Raw genomic sequence first — 20562 nt, forward strand, 5'->3', positions numbered from 1 at the left:
TTGCTTGTCTGTTTGACCAAGTCTTTGGCCTTGTCAAAATGGGTCATCTCTAGCCTTTGATATTCACTCCCGTCATTTCATGACTTCCGAGTTCTGTCAAAGAGGGATAATTGTAGACACCCCATTTTTGACCGTCCTCGAGACTTGGACATCGTTGTTTGAACACTCGATAATTTTGTATGCTCGTGTTTGTGTTGAGTACCCGAAGATCTTGGCTGAGCGCCTCGTTTTTTAGCCTTCGAACCATGTTTGTTTTGTGCTTGGTTGTGGACCAAGAGCTTGTTGTTTCAAATTTGGAGGAGAGGGTGGCTTGTCGGCCATGACTTGTGCCTGTCGGCCACCAGTGGTGGCCGGTCAGCTATGTTGTTGGACGGTCGGCCACCAGTGGTGGCCAACGGCCATTTTTCTCCTTTTTCAGATATTTGTTTGCCAGCTATGCCAGTTGTTGTTCACTGAAGTGCATCTCCATACACGTGTATGGTAGGATGATTTCAAGCCTTAATCTTATTTTTCTATATATAAAGGGTGCTCTCTCCCATTTGGAGGGGTTAGAAAATTTGGGTCAAAATTCTCTCTCTCTCTCTCTCTCTCTCTCTCTCTCTCTCTCTAGAATTATCTCTCTCTCTTCTTGTTTTGTGCTTTGTAGTTAGTTTTCTCTACACCTTTGCACACTAACCCTTAACCAAACTTGACCACCTTGGAGCTGAGGTCCCTTGGAGCCTAGTTTGAGCTTTGAAAGGAGGTTTGAGCCTGAAATTGTGGCTGTTTTGTGTTGTGCTTCAAAGGTAGAGAACCTACCCCATTTAAGCTTATTGTGCACACTTGTTTTGCCATCCTTTTATACTGTTTTTAAGCTGGTTTTTAACTACAAAAAACTCTAGTTTCTGAGGCTTAACATGATGGTTTTAGGCTATTTTGTGTTAAGGGGTGAGCCACCATTCTTGTTGCTTAATTATGTGAGCTTTTGTGCCATCTTTCAAGGCTTTCAAGTCAAACTTTTTGGGCCTTTAAACCACTGAAATTCAGAGTTATTTCAGTGGTAAAAACCTCATTTTGAAGTCCAAAATTGGAGGGGGTAGCCTCCCCCTCCTTGTGTCTTGTTTGCATGCTTAGATAGCTTAACATGTGAGCATATTTTTCTAGCATTTTGTACCTTAATCTTAGCATGTTTTTGCTACTGTTTTGACTGGTTTCAACTTTGTTTTGAGCCGGTTTGGTCCTTTGAGGCTTGTATTGTGTGGTTGTAGTGTAAAAAGGCTTTTTAGCATGAATTACATGAGTTGCTTGCATGTTTTAGTGTCATTTTGTACTCCATTTCAGCACTGAATTCTCTGCAATTTCCCTCTATTCTTCAATCTTTCATCTATTTTGAAAGGGGCTTTGAACCCCTTGTTGGCTTGAATGTGAAATTGAGACACTCGTGCTTAATGGTTTCAATTCTCTTTTAAGGGTTTCTACTAACCAACGGCATGAGGTCTCTTTCCTGCTCAAGGCACTTGTGGTTTAAGCCATCTTTTCATTTGAGGACACTCAACTTTTGGACTAATCAATTAAAGAATGGATTGGTAAGCTAAAATGAGTAAATAAAAATGAGCAAGTAAAAGAAGCAAGATAAGTATCTTTCATTTGCATTGCATGTGTTCGGATCGGACGTTAATTCGAACACGAGAAAAATGAGACGTTTTATACTCAAAGTGATAAAACATGCCACTTTTCTTGGTCACCATCACCCTTGATCATGCATGATAGGGTGGTGGTTTTGTTGAGTCATGTTTTGCACTCATTAAGCTTGTACAAGCTTGGTTCTTTGGCCATCATGCATGAAAATTGCTTGGTTAATGGCTTGAGAGCCAAGAACTACACTCATTTGAGTTTGTGTGATGATAAGAAGGGTAGCAATACATACGCTCCTTGAGAATACATTATTTTGCCTCTGTTTGTTCTCTGTTATAGCAAAAAAAGAAGTTCAGGGAAGGGGTGGTTGACCAGCCACCAGAAGTAGCCGACCGACCACCAATGGTAGCCGACCGGCCATTCTGTGTGCTCCTAAAGGAGATCAGAAGTGTTCTGGAAGTTGGTGCAATTTTCAGTGTTCAAACAAGTACAAACAGAGGTGTCCGATGGCAAGGCAATTTTCATTAGTGATAGCTAATTTACTTGTTTTGTAATTAGTTAGTTAAAGTGTTTAGCTAATTAATTTATTTTTTAATATGTAATTAGCTTAGAATAATTAGTTAATTGTGTTGTAATAATTAGCGTAACTAGTTAGCTTATTTATTCGGACCCTCATTCGCGAGAGCGTAATGTTGTAATGAGTGTGCATGCTTGCATGCGTGTATGTATGTCTTCCAACCCCACATCTTTCTTCATTTTATTTAATCGCTTTCGATGGTTAGATTAGGGACATTTTCAATTAGCATACCTTATGTTTGCATGATTGCATCTATTCATTTGTCTTGCATGCACCGAGGCTCGGCGCATTATTCAAACTGTATTGTTATTTCAATATCTTATTTGAATACGTGTTTAATCGCATGTTGTTCAAATCAATTCATATGCCATAATTAGTAGCCAAGCCTACTAATTGCATTATTGTATGTGTTGCATTAGATATCTTGCATAGTTAGGATCATGCATTTTTCTAACTAGTTTTTGTTTTGATTTAGCGTACTCTATGAGTTTTATACTTTAGCATACTTGCATGAGTGTGATTGCCATATTGCCATGTTTCGCATGCTTGCCATAAGGCTATGTGCTTAAATGCTAAACTGCATGAATGCCTCTAGATGAAGGCTTCTTGTTTGAATTGGAACAATTCAACAAATGTGTGTTTTAAGCCCACTTTGTTGTGGCAAATTATATTTTAAGCCCCCTATATTTGGTAGCAAATCTACATTTTTAAGCCCACTTGAGAGTGGCAAATTCAAACCATTTTCGAAAACAAACGTGAGTTGAATTGTTCCAAATCTTGTGACTAGTCTATACTTGCTTGTGCGCATCACATAATAAGGTTACATTAATAACCGTAATAAGAACGCATAATGTTTATAAAATGACATATCATGATTAGTAGAGGCCGATCTTTGATCGTGCGAGCGAGGGTGCTTATTTCAAGACCTTCCCCTCTCGTACCCAAATTCCCGAGCCGAGACAATTTTAGTGATGACGGACACGTGCCCTTGACACGAGTCAGGATTTCATAAATTTTCTCAACAAATAAAATATTTAAGTGACGACTCTATATCTGACAAAATAGTCCAATTTTGACATTATTTGATTTTAAAATCGATTTTTCAAAAGATTTACCGAATTTGGACTCTTTAGTGTTTATCAGTTTCATATTGTACTTGTAATACTAGATTCAAAACTCCAGGAGTCCCAACTGTGAGGCCTTTCCTTTCAAACCCTTTCTGAAAGGCGGGACGCGAGAAAAAGGCGAGTCCACACTAGGTACTATATTGATTTTCGCGTAATAATTTAATAAGTAAAATGATATTTTCTCTTGATTTTTATATTAATTTTAAAATGAAAAACGACTCATTAATAACATTCACAAAAATTACAAAGCCATAAAAAAATACATAACAACATGACGGGGCAAATTCTTGCGACAAAAGTCAACTAGGCAATCATCATCCTCTTTGTTAATATCATCAAGCATACCAATAAGCATCATCCTCCTCTTTGTTAATATCACCAAGAACAACAATAAGAGCCGCAATGAATGCATAATCAATATGAGGATACACCGTCACCGTGAACCTATCCTTCCCAAACAAGATGCTTCCAGCGGTGTATTTCTGGTGCATCTGCATTGCAACAATCACCAAAGTCAATGAATTCAGTTCTATGCACACTACAACAAAATTGGCAGCAATCTCTTTGTTTATGTTTACTTTTGAGGAGTATATCTTACTTGAGCGACAATGGTGGATGATTCGCCAGCATAAATGACACAGGACCTCTGGAACAAGCTTCCCTCAACCCTGAAATCACGAACCTCCTCGGCTGTGTTGTTTGCTAAGTACACGTTTAATTTGGTCTTGAGTTGGAAGACCGAAGATCTTTTAACACTAAAGATCAGATCCGCAGGGTCTTTGCTCTCCTCCCTAAACACTTGCCATCTGTTATGCATAGTCATTATCTGCATTCACCAAAACATTATTAAAGGTTCTATTCAAAGATGTGCACATCAAGAGCATATGACAAACAGTTTATATATACACTGAAGAATAACACAAATAACAATTTCGTATAAAGGAATTGAATTTAATTACCTTCTGCTGTAAAGTAACAATAGGATTTCCAGCAGGATCCAGTAAGGTGCATCGATCATGAAGGGCTAATATGCGGCCTTTAACTTTAAACAGAATGTTATCGTTCATATCTGTAATGGTAAAATTACTATCTGTTATGGTCAAGACCTTTCTAACGATGGCAAGATCAACAGGATAAGGAAGGCAATACTGAGGACCTATGACCCAAACAGGATTAGCTATGGGTAAATAATAGCTTGGTTGTGCCATATAGCTTGCAGATGAAGAACCTCTGTTTAGAGTTATGGTTAGAGGTCCTTGAGTGAGGTTCTTATAGCTTGCGGATGAATTCAACGACTCCCTGTTGCATGTGTGTACAGATTTTTTTTATTGTTTTCGTTGTTTGGTGTCCTAATCAATATGATATAGATCAGAAAAAAGTCGTAGCTTGACAGCATACTTACAATTAATTATTCCAGGGACCAAGTCAAAGTAGCAAGCCAAGGATGAAAGAATAAAAAATTAAAGTTGCTTTGGTTGGTGTCACTTGCTTAATCCAGATCAAACTGCTAAGACCAGATCAAACTGGTTATGCTCGAGCTCCTGCATAAAATCGGTCGAAATTTTGATGATTGGTCTCAAATTTGACCAATTTGGCCTTGTTCATAGAGGAGAAGAAATAAACAAGTTCCAACTCTCACAATTCTGAGTAAAATGACAAAATAAAACTTCCATCAGGCTTATCCTCCCTCATCAGAAACTGAACTCAAACCTCCCTGTTTCAACTACTCTTCCCAAATCTCAAAATTAAATCATTAATTTCTGCAAAAGTTGATAATTTTGAAATTGTAATTGTACCCAATAATACAACACAAAAAGATATGCCAAAGTCATAAAACAATCTACGACATTCACAAAAATCATCAAATTGCTACGCCTCCCCTACAATGGCATCAAAGAGTACCTGCAAAAGCATTGAATAGAGAGCAATTGGAATATAATGGGAACACTCAAATCGTCTTTTTAGTACTAAGAATCTCCAACGCTCAAAAAATCATCTGTAAGTACTAAGAGTTGAAGGAAACTTTCTTCTGTATTGTTCTTGTTCTTTTTGAACATGGTAGAGAGGGGGAAGAGGTTGTTAGGACTCAAACACCAATGTCATGAACAAGCCCACAATGCCCCTTCATCTTGGCCGAGCTGGTGAACTCAGAACTACCCTCCCTCATCAGAAACTGAACTCAAACCTCCCTGTTTCAACTACTGTACCCAAATCTCAAAATTAAATCATCAATCTCTGCAAAAGTGAATAATTTTGAAATTGTAATTGTATCCAACAATACAAGACAAAATCATTTCAAAATAATCTCAAACTAAACTGCATTTGAGCAATGAGTATGTGCGGATTAAAACTTGTTCACACACAAAATTGTCACTTTTATTTATGTAAGCCCTCCAGAAATTCTAGGAATCATCATAATGAGTGGCACATTAGTAAACCACATTTAGTGATTCTAGTAATGTAAACAGGAATGATTCTAGTAATGTAAACAGGAGGTACTTCACTTGAGGTGATTTCAATCTTCTCTGTCCTCATTGATCTCTTCAAGAACAACCACAAGAGAAACTATGAAGGCGTAGTCCACGTTTGGATACACAGTCACCACAAACGTATCTTTTCCAAGAACAACGCTTTGAACACTGTGTTTTCTGTGCATCTGCAATTAAACAATCATCAAGAAAAACAACCCCTTTAAACATATATGATAGGGATCAACTACTTGGGTGCCATTTGGTTGTCTCAGAAACATGAATTAAGCCATTTTAAATTATATATTTTTTGTAATCAAATCATTAGGGTCCATTTCATTAACAAGATAGTGATGGAAAATGCAAGAGAACAGAAAACAAACAAACAAACAAACTTTTTAGTGTATGCTAAGCAAAAGAATTCTGAAAGCAAGTGTTGAAAAATGAAATATTTCATACAATCTTAAATTTTTGAACCCAGGCTTTGGTTTCCCACAAAATTTGCATGGAATTTTCTTTCTTGGTAAAGTGGGGAACGATTTTCATGTTTTTCAAATTTGCCCATAGTTTCAATGAAGACAATTACGTATAATCGAAGAATTTTCTTACAACTTCATACTTTTCAAACTAGAAAACCAAAATTTCAAATAATTTTTCTTGAAATTTTTTCATCCTAATCAAATGCAGGCAAAAAATTAATTTCTTCTTTCTCCTTTCTTTCATTTCACTTTCTAACAATTTCACTTTCAATCATCATTTCATTTCTAATCAGACAAACCCTTATGATGGATTTAGTTGTAAAACTGACACAGCTCAAAAATATATATTCATTTGATAAACATTAAGTAGGTTTTATTTCTTTTAAAAAACATTGAATTGCTTAATCTAAATTTGGGAGATTGAAATCTGTTTTGAGTAACCCCAACTGACTAATTTAAAATAAAACAATTCATGCAACCAAACAAGGCATTAGATGGGTTTGATCTAAGACAAATTCACCTGGGCAATGATGGTTGGAGTATTTCCAAGATGTATGGCACATGACCTCTCAAGCCAACTTCCCTTAACCTTGAAATCACAAACTTCTTCTTTAGTATTGGCAGCCAAGAACACATCTAATTCGGTCTTGAATTGGATAAGTGACGACTTCTTAACACTGAAAAGCAGATCTTTGGGGTCTGAGCTCTGTCCCCTGAACACTTGCCACCTCCTATGTGCAGTCAATATCTGAAAGCCAACGTCAACAAAATTGAAATATACCATTGCTTCTTTTTTTTTTTCCGTTCTTTTGGGATAAGTAAATGTTTTTTTTATTATAATATTGCTCAATGTTCAAGACACAATCCAAGGGGGCAGAGCAACACAATATGAATACAAACTCTAGCTCAAAGAGGAAACAAAATCAAGAACTAGACCAAAAACCAAGAATCAATGTCAGAATTAATAAAAAGAAATAGCTTCTCCAAACAAGGCTTTTCTTATACCAAATCTTACTTTTGTCACTTTAACTTCTAATAATTGTAAGAGTCAACTTTTCATGCTTGGATAAGTCTCAATACCACCCTTCCATCAACCCCAAGCGATTGGCCTAGCGGTAAAAACTTGAGGATAAAATACAAGCTCTCGAGTTCAAGTCACCCAAGATTTGCCCAATCATTAACTTTAAGGCCCCGAATTAGTGGAGGTGCATGGAAATAATACAAATTTCAGTAATTTCATTCTTACCTTTTTTTTGTTTTTCGTTGGGATTGTGAGATGAGAAAATAAAGGAAATGATTGAAGAAAAGAAAAGAAATGATTGTGATTTCTCCCCTTCTTATTTGGATGGACAATAACTACAAACAATACATGTGTCTTTTTATTTTATTTGTTTTGTATTCAGAGGGGTAGTTTAAGTATCATAATTTTTCTGTAAGAGCAAAAGCTTAAATTTGGTGTGATTTGTCTTTCTCACCATTATTCACTTCATTAATCATCCAAACAAGTGAAGTGAAACCTAATTCTCTCCATTTCTTTTCTTTTCTTGTCAAACCCCTCAATCAAAACGGATTAGCGTCTTCATCACCAAATCATGATATTTAATGGGTATATATCGAGCTTATACTTAAATTTTAAAAAAAAAAATGTAAATATCATGGTTTAGGGAGATAGACTGCCGAACAAAGCCCTGTTTTAGACTTTCAAATTTTTAAACAAAACCCATTTCATTCAACGTCAAATAGACATACAATTGACAAATGGGTAAGAATTGAGAAAAACCCATTACTTACAATTGAGAAAAAAACCCATTACAATTTGACTATAAACAGGGGATTAAGATCAAATTGACAGATGGGTAAGAATCGAGAAAAACCCATTACAATTTGACAATAAACAGGGGATTAAAGGTTAAAGAACGAAGGAGTGACCTTTTGTTGGAGAGTGAGGATGGGGTTGTCGGCGGAGTCGAGGAGGATTCGGCGGTCGCGGAGGCTAAAAATCTTGCCTTTGATCTTGAACATGATGTTTCCATTGACATCGGTGACTGCGAAGTTGCCCTCTGTTATGGTCAGGAGCTTCCTCACGATGGTTAGATCAACTGGGTACGGTGCGCAATATTGTGGGCTTATCACGGCCACTGGGTTTGCCATCGGCGGGTAGGGGTAGCTAGATTGCGCCTCTGCCATACCAGACCGATCCCCGATTGATCTCTCTCTCTCTCTCTCACACACACACACAGAATGATGATTGAAAAGGACACCTTTTTTTTTTTTTTTTTTGGTGTGGATCTGTTGTGAAAGGTTTTTTGTGGTCGTGGTGTTCTGGTGCAGAGATTTGTTAGGCGTTTTTGTTTTGCGGGATAGAATGGAAGGAATTTATAATAAGAGAATTGTTAGTGTGTGGATAATTTTTTGATTATACTGTCCGTTTAGTAATTAGTTGGAAAAGTATTGGCAGAATAAATGGTTTTAGCTAATTTATAACAAAAAGAAAAGGCTCCGGCGGTGGCTCTTCTACCCGGGGCACTCCGACGATCAAGTCAGTATATCTCTCAAAGATAATCAAGTGCTAAACTCACAAGCTTAAGCATAAAAAGTATACCTTAGACTCATGGGGGTGCCTTTCTTTTATAGCCAACTCAATCCTAATCTCAATAGAAGTCTGACTTCTATGGACTCCTATTCAATGCTTACTTTGGATTTCACAAGAGATAAAGATAAACTCCTTAAGAGCTTTCTCATTATCTTAGCAAAGTTTCCTTTTTACTCTAGGACTCTTGCCCCGTATCCATTTATCTCGGATTCCGATATCTTCGGAGATAACCTCGGCCTTGTCGAGATAACCTCCGCGTCACAACCAGGACACATGGTACCTCGGCTGACACGTCGGCGTCACCTTGCCACGTGTTGGTATTCAGAAAATACATCCCCACAACTGCCCCTTTGGTTCTATTACCTCGGCATTCTGAGGTGATGGAACCTATATTTGTATTTTCTTCCAGTAAATCGATAAAATTTGACAGCCGAGATTATTTATTTCAGACCGACATGCTTTCCCTAAAAAATCGAGATTTTTAAGGACCTTCTCACGCGCATGAGCTGTCATGCACTTCAACCCAACCGTTTTAGCCACGCGTTTCCCTCTTACTGGTCCGTACACATGACCCGTCTGTTAGCCGCCTCTTTTTTCATGTGCGCCGTCTGACGCCCTCGTTCTTCTAGGCGTATTGATTGCTTTTGCCGCCGTTTCTGTTTAATCAAAAACTTCTCCCCTTTTTTCCGTCTATTCACTTTTTCATTCGAATCTCCTGCTATCTCTCTCTAGCTTTTGAAACCCTCCATTGCTCAAGCTTCCAAAGCTCTGCAACCTTCTTCGTTCACCTCTTCCGGCGAGATTTCCACCAGTCTTCTACTCTTGCAACCGTCGTAGGACATCGGCAAATCCCTTTCCGACTTCCCTTTTTCTGGTAAGCTACTGTTCTTTTCATTTTCAATTCCCTCATGTTTCTTCTTTTTTTGCTGTCGCCATTACTGTACTGTTTCAAGCTTTTTTAATTCGTAAATCATACATCTGAATGCATTTATCCATGATTTTGCTTTTGCCCACATTTTGAACACACGCACTGTTTCATTACTTCTTTGCATTTTTGCCACTGTTCTTGGTCATATACTCTTGTATTCTTCATGTTCTTGATAGCCCATCGCAGTTCTTGTTTCTGAAACTTCGTTTTTGTTTTCTATTTCTTGCATCTTTTCCAGATTCTTGCTTTAAATCCGTGTTTCCATAGATTTAGGTCTGGGATTTGTCTGTAGAACCCATAACTTAGGAAAAAACTGAAACCTGCACCTACCTTACTGTTTGCCGAGGTTCCAATAACCTTCCAAAAACATCTTCTGAGACCCACCTTCCAAGATTAAGCTGATATCATGGGTATATGGAAACATAGGGTAAACACCCCCTCCGAACTAGAATACTTTAAACAGGGGTTTGACATCCCAGCCGACGTCCATTTGAGGTTGGTTGGGGATGATGACTCCAGCATGCCCACTGCCAACTCCATGCCTTTCCCCGTAGTCGCCTTTATTGAGTGTGGACTTCGGCTTCCACTAAACATTCTGTTTCGTGAGGTTCTCCATTACTATAAGCTGAACCCTATGCAACTGGCCATCAATTCTTACCAAGTGATCAATGGTATTATAGCCCTAGCTAAACAGGAAAACGCTAGGATCACCCTTGTCGACATCCAATATTGCTATACCATGTGTGGCCTTAACTTGAAAGAAAAAGACTACATTTATTACCTTAAGCCGAGGTCCACAGAATTCAAAATTGTAGCCGACCTCCCAGACTCCAACAAGGGAGCTGGTGACGATTATTTCATTACCTCGAGGAACTGAGAGTTCGCCCCAAATGAAGACCTTCATCTCTTCTCTTTCCGACGATCAATCTTTATAGAGGGTAATGGTAAGAGCCTTACATTCATACTTGTTTTACTTTTAAAGTCTTGTATACTTTATCTATTTCCTAATGTCTGCTTTGTCTTTGCTTTTGCAGTTCTTCCTCAGCCGCCAAAAAACTTTCGCCAATCCTTTGTTCCCAGCAAGGATTTAAAGAAATTATTGGACCTGCCAGTTCAGAAGCAAAAGGCACCCCTGCTTCTCAACTTCATCCCAACATACAAATCAGCTCTCCCTGACGTCTCCAGGAAAAAGAATAAGAAGAGCTTATCTCCTCTCTCTGCTACAACTCTTCCAGTTACATCAACATCGTGAACAGACCAAAGATCAACCTCTAATCCAGCAGAACTGCCGTCGACCTCGCCTCCATACCTCATTCCACCATCCCAAAGAAAGCGTCGCCGACATCTTGTTCTTACAGCCGAGATGGGTCACGCAAAGCCAATTGCTAAAGACCTTCTAGCCAACATTCCATCATCCATTGACGAACAACCAACACAAACCCAACCTCCAGAAAAACCAAAAAGAATTAAGAAAGCTCAATCGAAGGCGAAAGTGACTCAGGTTGAGACTGAGGACACTTTGCCAGCCTCAAAACTGGCTCCAAGTCAGAAAACTGCCTCTGTCCCTTTGAAGAGGTCTGTCGAAGTACCTCCTTCCGAATCCTCTAAATCAAAAGGGCCGAGGTCATCTGCAATGACTTCGGGTTCAAAGAAACCAGATGCCCCCTGGGCCCCTGAAATCACCCTAGAGGATAAGCCCGTAATGGCAAGTGACAGCGCCAACGATATCAATATCGGCGTTGCATTCAGTACCGCTCTACTTCTCCCAGGTGACCTGGAGCGGAACGCCCAGTATAGCCAGTATGAGAACTATGCCTTAATGTTACAGCACTCCGTTCAGGTAAACGTCTTCTACTTGGTAAATTTTTCTCTCTCTTTATTTCACACTTTGAATATTCTTTAATACCTCTGTTTTCTTTCAGGCCATCCAGCATGCCCACTCTTTCTCAATGCAGTCTTTTGAGAATAGGGAGAGGCTTGCCAAGATGAAGAGGGAGGTCTCCAGCCTCCAAAAGACCAACAAAGGCTTCCAGTCAAAAATGAAGAAGCTGGAAGACCAAGCTGAGGAAGCCATCAAGGCTCAGACCGAAGCCGAAGAAAAGGCTGAGGCTGCTGAGGCCATTAGGAAGGTGGCCAAATCGCAAAGGAGAGAGGCCGAGAAAAAAATGGCCCAAGCTGAAAAAGAGCTTCAGGAGGCCCTGGCCACCAAAAAAGCTGATATCAAAGACGCTGACGAAAAGGCGTACTCATAGAGTATGGCCGACGTTACTGAGGCAAATGAAAAACAAGTGAAGGAGGCATGCAACAAGGGTTTCACCCTTGGTTGGATGTCCCTTCTTAAAAAGCTTAATGTTCCTGATGACTTTCCATTGCGGAAGGCCGACGACATTCCCTTGCCATTTCCTCCAGCCCCAACTCCAAGTGAAGATGTCGGCAAATCTGATGGTGAGGATGAGGCCGAGGAGGAAGAGGACGAGACTTTGATTAGAAAATCAAAAGATGCTGATAGGGCCAAGTCCCCTCTTCAGAATAAGCAAGTCCTAGACTTGACTTATGATGAAGAAGGCGATGAGGTTGTCCAAGAAGCTGTTCCCGACATCGCACCAGTCGACATCCCTTCTGAGGTCAAGACTGTTGAAGAAACTCTCCAAGAAATTGACGCCGAGATAGTGGCAGAGAATGAGGCCGAGGTGGTATCTGATCTTCAAATTCAACAAACCGATGGAGAGGAGTCTTAGCTTTATGTTCTTCCTTTGCTTACCTTTGTTTCTTCTTTATCTTTGGAAACAATGTAATCTTCTTGTATGGCTGACGTTCCCTTTTATCTTTGAATGTTAATACAACTTTTTTCTTTTATTGAATGCTTGTAATCTTGCCTTTTCTTGGCTGTTCTGGGGCTATTCTATACTTAGAATATTCTGCACGTATATTCTTCCCACTTTGTAAAATCTTCTCGGGGTGACACACCTCGGTTATGCCAACCGATGATGTACCTCGGCAAGTTCTTGTCTTTGGTTTCACTTTAACTTGTAAATTGCTACAAATTTCAACAAGTGTTAAGCATTAATTCGGTTTAACTTCAACTTGTAAATTGCTACAAATTTCAACAAGTGAAGATAAACAATTATCTCAACTTAACTTCAACTTGTAAATTGCTACAAATTTCAATAAATGAAGATAAACAATTATCTCGACTTAACTTCAACTTGTAAATTGCTACAAATTTCAACAAGCGTTAAGCAATACTTTTCGGTTTAACCAACTTGTAAATTGTCCACAAATTTCAACAAGTGTTAAACAATAATCTCGGTTTAACTTAACTTGTAAATTGTCCACAAATTTCAACAAGTGTTAAGCAATACTTTTCGGTTTAACCAACTTGTAAATTGTCCACAAATTTTAACAAGTGTTAAACAATGATCTCGGCTTAACTTAACTTGTAAATTGTCCACAAATTTCAACAAGTGTTAAGCAATACTTTTCGGTTTAACCAACTTGTAAATTGTCCACAAATTTTAACAAGTGTTAAACAATGATCTCGGCTTAACTTAACTTGTAAATTGTCCACAAATTTCAACAAGTGTTAAGCAATACTTTTCGGTTTAACCAACTTGTAAATTGTCCACAAATTTCAACAAGTGTTAAACAATGATCTCGGCTTAACTTAACTTGTAAATTGTCCACAAATTTCAACAAGTGTTAAGCAATACTTTTCATTTTAACCAACTTGTAAATTGTCCACACATTTCAATAAGTGTTAACCAATGATTTCGGCTTAACTTAATTTGTAAATTGTCCACAAATTTCAACAAGTGTCAAGCAATACTTTTCTCTTCCCTCTGCCCCCTAATGTGAGCCTGAGTTTCACTTGGGTTCGCATTATACATGTACTCCAGAGACAATGTCAAGTATCTTGAAAACAGAACTAAATCTTTATTTATTTATTTTGGCAAATGGCCAAGGAACAAAGGAGTCTTAATGATAGAAAAATTTCAAATTACAAGTGTTCCAAGATCTTTGCAGTTCTTTGCCCTTTCTATCTTCAAGCCAGTATGCCACATTTCCTAGTACTGAGATGATCTTGTAGAGTCCTTCCCAATTTGGTCCAAGCTTGCCCTCTCTGGGATCCTTCTTGTTGTTGACAACTTTCCTTAGGATGAGGTCACCACTCTGAAATTCTCTTGAATTGACCTTCTTGTTGTATGCTCTAGCAAGCTGTTGTTGGTATGCTACAAGCCGAACTGCAACTTTCTCCCTTCGTTCTTCCAGAAGATCTAACTCTCGGGCTAAGAGAATATCATTGGTTCCGTTTTCTACCCCTTAGGTTCGGATTCCAGGGATGCCGATCTCTAGTGGAATGACTGCTTCTGTGCCATAAGCCATGGCAAAGGGGTTTCCCCAGTTGATCTTCTCGGCGTAGTCCGATATGCCTAGAGTACATTGGGCAGTTCGTCTACCCATTTTCCTTTTGCTGCCTGCAGCCTCTTCTTTATTCCATCCAAGATTACTTTGTCGGATGCCTCTGCTTGCTCATTGCTTTGGGGAAAACTTGGTGTTGAGAAGTAGTTCTTGATCTTGAATTTTGCACAAAAGTTCTTCATCCCCATCCTGGACGAGGATTTTCTTTAGTGCCTCTTCGCTCTTCTCGACTGGCTCCTTGCCGACGTCTTCTAGGACTTCCACGTCCTCTTCTTCAATTTCTGCCTTCTCTGGCTCTCGAACGCTGCAAGTAGACTTCATTGCTGCCATGGAGCAATTTTTGCCTGCAGCTGATCACCCCTGACTTCTTCTATCCCATGCTCTATTGGGAATCACAACAATTGATGCAATGTTGAGGGAACTGCCCCCATCGTATGCAACCATGGTCTTCCCAAGATGACGTTGTAAGGGGAGGGTGTGTCGATGATGGTGAATTCTGTCTTGATTTTCCTGGTGCCAGCCTGTACCTCCAAGCTTACTGCTCCCAGTGGCCATGTCGGCATTCCATTGAACCCAACCATTGGGCCGTTGGATCGTTCCATGTCATATGGGTGAAGGCCGAGCTCTTTGTAACATCGGATGTACATGATGTCACAAGAGCTTCCTTGGTCAATCAGGATGCGTTTCACTTGGCACTCCCCAACCTGGAGGGATACTACCAAGGCATCATTATGCGGGTGCTGGACCATCTCTAGGTCAGCTTCAGTGAAGGTTATCATCCGTCTCTGGTACTGTTCTGCCCGATGTCTTTTCTCTCCGACTTGATAGACATGTTGTAGGTGTTTTACCTTCTGGGTTTCTCCTTGGATTTGGTTTTCGTTGACCTTTGAGTGGATTACGTTGATTACCCGAGGTCCTCCTGCCTGTGGTTATTGTGCTGGGGGAGGTGGGGCTTCTGGTGCTTGAGGCAATCTCGCCCGTTCTTCCCTTGTTCTGGTTTCATCAACAAGGTCTCTCAGATGTCCTTGTCTTACCAGGTTTTCCAAATATGTTTTTAGTGCTCTGCAACCCTGAGTCGTATGTCCATCTACATTGTAGTAGGCACAATGCCTACCAATGTTTCTTCCCATGAACTCTCCTAGAGTCTTTTCTGGCATTCTGAAATAGGGCTGGTTTCGAATTTGATCTAGGACTTTGGGAATTGGGATCCGGAACACGGTTGTTACTGCTTGTGTGGCCCTTAGTTCTGCCTCTTGCCTGCTCGTTCCATTGTTACCTCGGCCTCGCATCGGCGAGCCGTTCCCTTTCTCCTGTTTTATCTCCCTATTTGCTGATGTGTCTTCTTCGGCTCTGGCATACTTCTCGATTCTTGCCATGAGCTCTTCCATGCTTTTTGGCAAAGTTTTTGCCAAAGATTTTCGTAGCGGACAATTGTCTTTTAGGCCATTCTTGAATGATACGACCGCTACTTCTTGATTACATTCTAGTATTCGGTTGAATACCTCATAGTATCTTTTTGCATAAGCCCTAAGGCCATCATCCTTACTGATCCTCAAGGCCATCAATGCGTCCACCCTTAATGGCTGTAGCTTATTTGTCACAAACCGGGCCACAAACATCTCGGCCAGGCCTTCCAAAGTCTTCACGCTTCCCTTCGGTAATTTATGGAACCAATCTGATGCAATCTCCCCGAAGGATGGGGGGAATACTTTGCAGAGCAACGGCTCGTTTCCACTATACAATGCCATTGAGTTCAAATATAGTCCGACGTGAAAGTTGGGGTCTGACTTGCCGTCGTATATTTGAAATCTCGGCATACTGAATCTCTTTGGTGCCTCGAACCTGTCCAATTCCACCGAGAATGGTGTCCTTAGCTTATCTGGGGATGTTACCTCAGCTTCGGCAATCTGCTGCTTCCTCTTGAGGTAATCTCTTAAGTCTTCTTTGCTCCGCTCAGGAGCTCGGCTATCTTTCGACTTCAGTCTCTTCGGTATACTACTCTCGGTCTCGTGGTGAGCCCTTTTTGACCCTTCTCCATGAGTTGTGTCGAAGCACAGTACCTGCCCTTGAACATGCCGATGTCCTCTGGGCTCTAGGTCCTTCGTGTGATACGTTCTTTGGGACTCCTCTCGTCTCGGCTCCTTTCGTCCGACTTCCCTAGAAGGTCGGTGAGAGTGCCTTCCGCTCCTAGTGTACTGAGGGACTTCGGGAATTGTTCTTCTTCCTCCCTTCTGGGTATTAGTTGCTGGCATCGGCGTATCTTACAGCGGATATGGTGGCTGCATGACATTGTTTTGCATCATGAAGTTGACGACCGACTGTAGGTCTGCCAACTTGTTTGCCAATTCTTTTACTTTCTCATCCCTTCGTAGGCACCTATCCCTTCATACCTGAAGGTTATCTTCGTTATAGTACTTGCCTTGGTCTATCCTCTTCGAAGTGTCGCCCTCCTGGCCGACGTCTTTCTCTCCGTGTCCCTGGTCATGAGTTTCTGCATTATGGTTGTCTCTTTCAACGTCAAGGTCAATTGATCTGCCACTCCCAGTAGGAGTGTCGCCCCCAATGTTTTCCTTCTGTCCGTTACTGGCTATCTATTCTTCTAAGTTTCCCATAGACGGCGCCAAATTGTGTGGGTAATTTTCTGACCACACTGCCCGCCTAGTAATCAGCTGGAAAAGCACTGGTAGAATAGATGGCTTCAACTAACCTGTAACAGAAAGAAAAGGCTCCGGCAGTTGCTCTTCCACCCGGGGGCACTCCGACGATCAAGTCAGTATATCTCTCAAAGATAATCAAGTGCTAAACTCACAAGCTTAAGCATAAAAAGCATACCTTAGACCCATGGGGGTGCCTTTCTTTTATAACCAACTCAATCTTAATCCCACTAGAAGCCTGACTTCTATGGACTCCCATTCAGTGCTTACTTTAGATTTCACAAGAGATAAAGATAAACTCCCTAAGAGTTTTATCCTTATCTTAGCAAGGTTCCCTTTTTACTCTAGGACTCTTGCCCCGTATCCATTTATCTCGGATTCCGATATCTTCGGAGATAACCTCGGCCTAGTCGAGATAACCTCGGCATCACAACCAGGACACGTGGCACCTCGGCTGACACGTCGGTATCACATTGCCACGCGTTGGTATTTAGAAAATACGTCCCCACAGTTAGTGAGGGGATTAATAGTGAGAAATTGTTAAATTATTTTTATATAAAATAATAAAATAAATAAAAAATATAAAAATTAAATATTAATATTTAAAAAAATTCAATATAAAAAAATAAAAAAATTTCTAATTCCCTGACTATTTTTTTAATACCATCTCTACCTCCTTACTATGAATCCCCCTTCCAAGGGTATTAGTAATACCAAGATATTAATAATCTTAAGGTCATCTCTCAAAACAAACAAAATATTAATAATACCAAGATATTAGTAGGCTTAATCCCCTTCCTATAACCTCAAACAAACAGGACCTTAGTGAAATGGGATTTTGTTTGTGACTTGTGGTGGTTGGTTTAATTTCATTGGTTTTTATAACAAATTAAAAATAATTTTTTTTTTCTTGAAACAAAGTGATCAAATTTATCTTTAAATAATGATAAAAAAATAATATGTAAAACCGTATACAAATCTTGTATCTTGTTGATAATTTTGACCCATATTTGTTTGGTAACTAGAAAATAATGAATCATCAACTACTTCATTTAATGTTTCTTTGTATAATGTGCATCATATATATCATATTACAAAATTACATAGCCACCGTTTGAGAAGTGGGTTAGTTTTTTATTTTTTTGACTATTTTAGTCTGGGTTAAAAAGTTTGATTTGAGAAGGAATTTTTAAATTTTTTGATTTTTTTGATTTTTTTTTGTAAGAGAAGACTATAATGATTATGGATTGGATGTGATATTTTGTTTGTTACGTCTAAAATAACCTATTTGGTCTTTTGTGGCTAAAATAATCAAAAAAAACTCCTGCCAAACGAAGCCATAATAAGTTATCTTACAAAAATATATAAATTAAATATAAATTCACTTAAGCTTATTTTAAACTTGTGCAACTTTATATTTAACCCACGTATTTTTGTGAGATCTCTTATATAAATTTATGAAAATTTACGTAAATTTGTGTTAAGATGCAGATCGAAAAAAATTTCAATAACAAAACTAACACCACAAAGTTGCATACCGTTTCTTTAGGTTTGCATTTTTAAAGGATATAATAAGGCTCTGTTTGGAACGATTTTGAAAATAGTTTCCTATCCATACATTCTAATTTCACGTTTGTTTACGATTTTCAAAACACATTTCCACACCCGTATTTGAAAAATCGTGTACCCAGATGTCTCCCAAACGTCCGACCGGTTGACCGGAATAGTGTTCTTGATTTTATTTTTTATTTTTTATTTTTTTTTGCACTTGTTATTTTTATATGTTAAATAAAAAATATTTTCAATTTTTTTTTAATTTTTTATGAGTTTTGAATAGAATTTTGATTATGAATTGTAAGTTTTTGTATAAAAATTATGTCACATCACTCAATTCAAAAACTCTTTTCAAACTTTTTCAAAACTCATTCACCAAACAAATTTTTTACACTCAAATCATAATTTCAAAACTCATAAATTCAAAATATAACTCATATTCTCAAATCATATTTATAAAATTCTACCAAACGCAACGTACGTTTCTCCAAAAAGTGTCGCACAAAATAGATTTTTAGCTTTCATGCCAAATGTTGCGCAAAGTGTTGCGCTGATGATTCGTTCATTTTGTGCAAAGCTGATAAGCAATCCTTTCATGTTAATATGTCATAACTATTAATGAGTCCATTACATTGGGTAAATTATCTATTGGTTTTAATAATTAGATAATGCTTATCAAGTTCTAATAAACAAAAGTCCTAATAAAATCTTTGTTAAAAATATTTTTTTACATATGTCGTTAAAAATTGACAATTACCAACTTTTTTTGCCACAATTTTTATAAATTGTCACTATAACTTACAATTAGTGATATTTTTTTATGATAATTTTTTAAAACTATCACTAAAAGTTAAAAATTAGTGACATTTTTTTGTAACAATTTTTTAAACTGTTGCTGAAACTTATAATTAATGACATTTTCTATGACAATTTTTAAATTGTCACTGAAAATTAACAATTTGTAACTTTTTTTTAATATTTGATGAAAAATATCATTAATTATCATAGGACCTAGTGGATAATAAGTATTAGGGGTGAGCAGCGGATATACCGATTTGCTAAAACCGGCCGAACCGATCCGATCCGCCGCCTTTTGGACGGATGCATGATGACGAGCGGACGGTTGCGGATTGATTTTCTCCAGTCCGCCAATTTGGCGGACGGATGACGGATTTGAGATTCTTTTGACCGCAACCGAACCGCCAAACCGCAAGCACCCCTACTAATCTATAAGACTTTGTGTTTCCAGTTTGTTTAAATATTCTGTTTGTGTTTCAATTAAAAAAGAGTTTAAATATTCTGTTGAAAAAAAGTTTTCAACTTGAATATATTTTTTGAATTGAAAAAGAAAAACGTCTTATTTATCTATATTTTTTATTTTTAAATCTATCTCTAAAAATAATAAATAGAAAATATGATATATGCTGGTTGGTTTTTATTTTCAAAAACAGATATAGATGTAACAATACAGAGACATACAATCTCTATTACTGCTCTGTTCATGGTTTTGGTGGTTTGAATTGTTTTTATATTTTAAGAACCACAGACTGTAATACTTTATATGAATGGGTCATGCAGTGATTGTGATATTCTAAAGTTTCAAAATTTCTTACTTTAGATGAGGCATGCAGTGATTGTAATATTTTTTTAAGTCATTTACTGTAATACTTTCTTCTTTTTTTTTTTTTTTTTTTTTTGAGGAAGTGCACAAGTTGAATTATGTTGAAAATTTATAAAATTTTAAACCGCCAAACCGATTCGCATTCATCCGCCAAACCGCCAATCCGCTTAATCTACAACCGCCGGATTGGCGGACGGATACGGATTGATTTTCTCCAATCCGCCAATCTAGCGGACGGATGACGGATTAGAGGTTCCGTGGCAGCAACCGACCCACGCCCACCCCTAATAAGTATACTTATTATGACCTATATGTAACTCTCTTGGGTCAACTACCAATGAGTCCTAATAGTTTAACTTAATTCTTACCAAATTCTATTGAAAATAAGTCCTAGCAAAATCATTGCTCAAAATAATTTTTTGTGATAATTTTTTGCACATGTCGCTAAAAATTGACAATTAGTGACTTTTTTGTCACGGTTTCTATAAATTGTCTTTAAAACTTATAATTAGTAACGTTTTCTGTGAC

The 20562-nt window shown here is 38.4% G+C and overlaps 2 protein-coding genes across 6 annotated transcripts; both read right to left on the reverse strand.

The window, feature by feature from the left end:
- Positions 1-3476: 3476 nt before the first annotated feature.
- LOC114319813 (protein LURP-one-related 15) lies at positions 3477-5553 on the reverse strand. Of its 5 annotated transcripts, none has more exons than XM_082918996.1 (6): positions 5221-5553; positions 4721-4859; positions 4475-4617; positions 4278-4387; positions 3917-4144; positions 3477-3809 (listed from the first exon to the last, which is right to left on the reverse strand). In XM_082918996.1, exons 3-6 carry the CDS (start codon positions 4524-4526, stop codon positions 3654-3656), a joined length of 546 nt encoding a protein of 181 aa, XP_082775122.1. In that variant the 5' UTR covers positions 4527-4617; positions 4721-4859; positions 5221-5553; the 3' UTR covers positions 3477-3653. The 5 variants fall into 5 exon arrangements, with proteins under 5 accessions (XP_082775122.1, XP_082775123.1, XP_082775120.1 ...); XM_082918997.1 differs by lacking the exon at positions 5221-5553 and adding an exon at positions 4958-5093; XM_082918994.1 differs by having other exon boundaries at positions 4278-4617; positions 5221-5361.
- A 58-nt stretch (positions 5554-5611) lies between these two features.
- Positions 5612-8625, reverse strand: LOC114319814 (protein LURP-one-related 10). The gene is made up of 3 exons (XM_028266875.2): positions 8195-8625; positions 6786-7013; positions 5612-5974 (listed from the first exon to the last, which is right to left on the reverse strand). Exons 1-3 carry the CDS (start codon positions 8450-8452, stop codon positions 5834-5836), a joined length of 627 nt encoding a protein of 208 aa, XP_028122676.1. The 5' UTR covers positions 8453-8625; the 3' UTR covers positions 5612-5833.
- Between the last annotated feature and the right edge of the window lie 11937 nt (positions 8626-20562).

This window comes from Camellia sinensis, chromosome 3, assembly GCF_055761805.1.
Source record: "Camellia sinensis isolate YWXY chromosome 3, ASM5576180v1, whole genome shotgun sequence".
NCBI classification, from domain to species: Eukaryota; Viridiplantae; Streptophyta; class Magnoliopsida; order Ericales; family Theaceae; genus Camellia; species Camellia sinensis.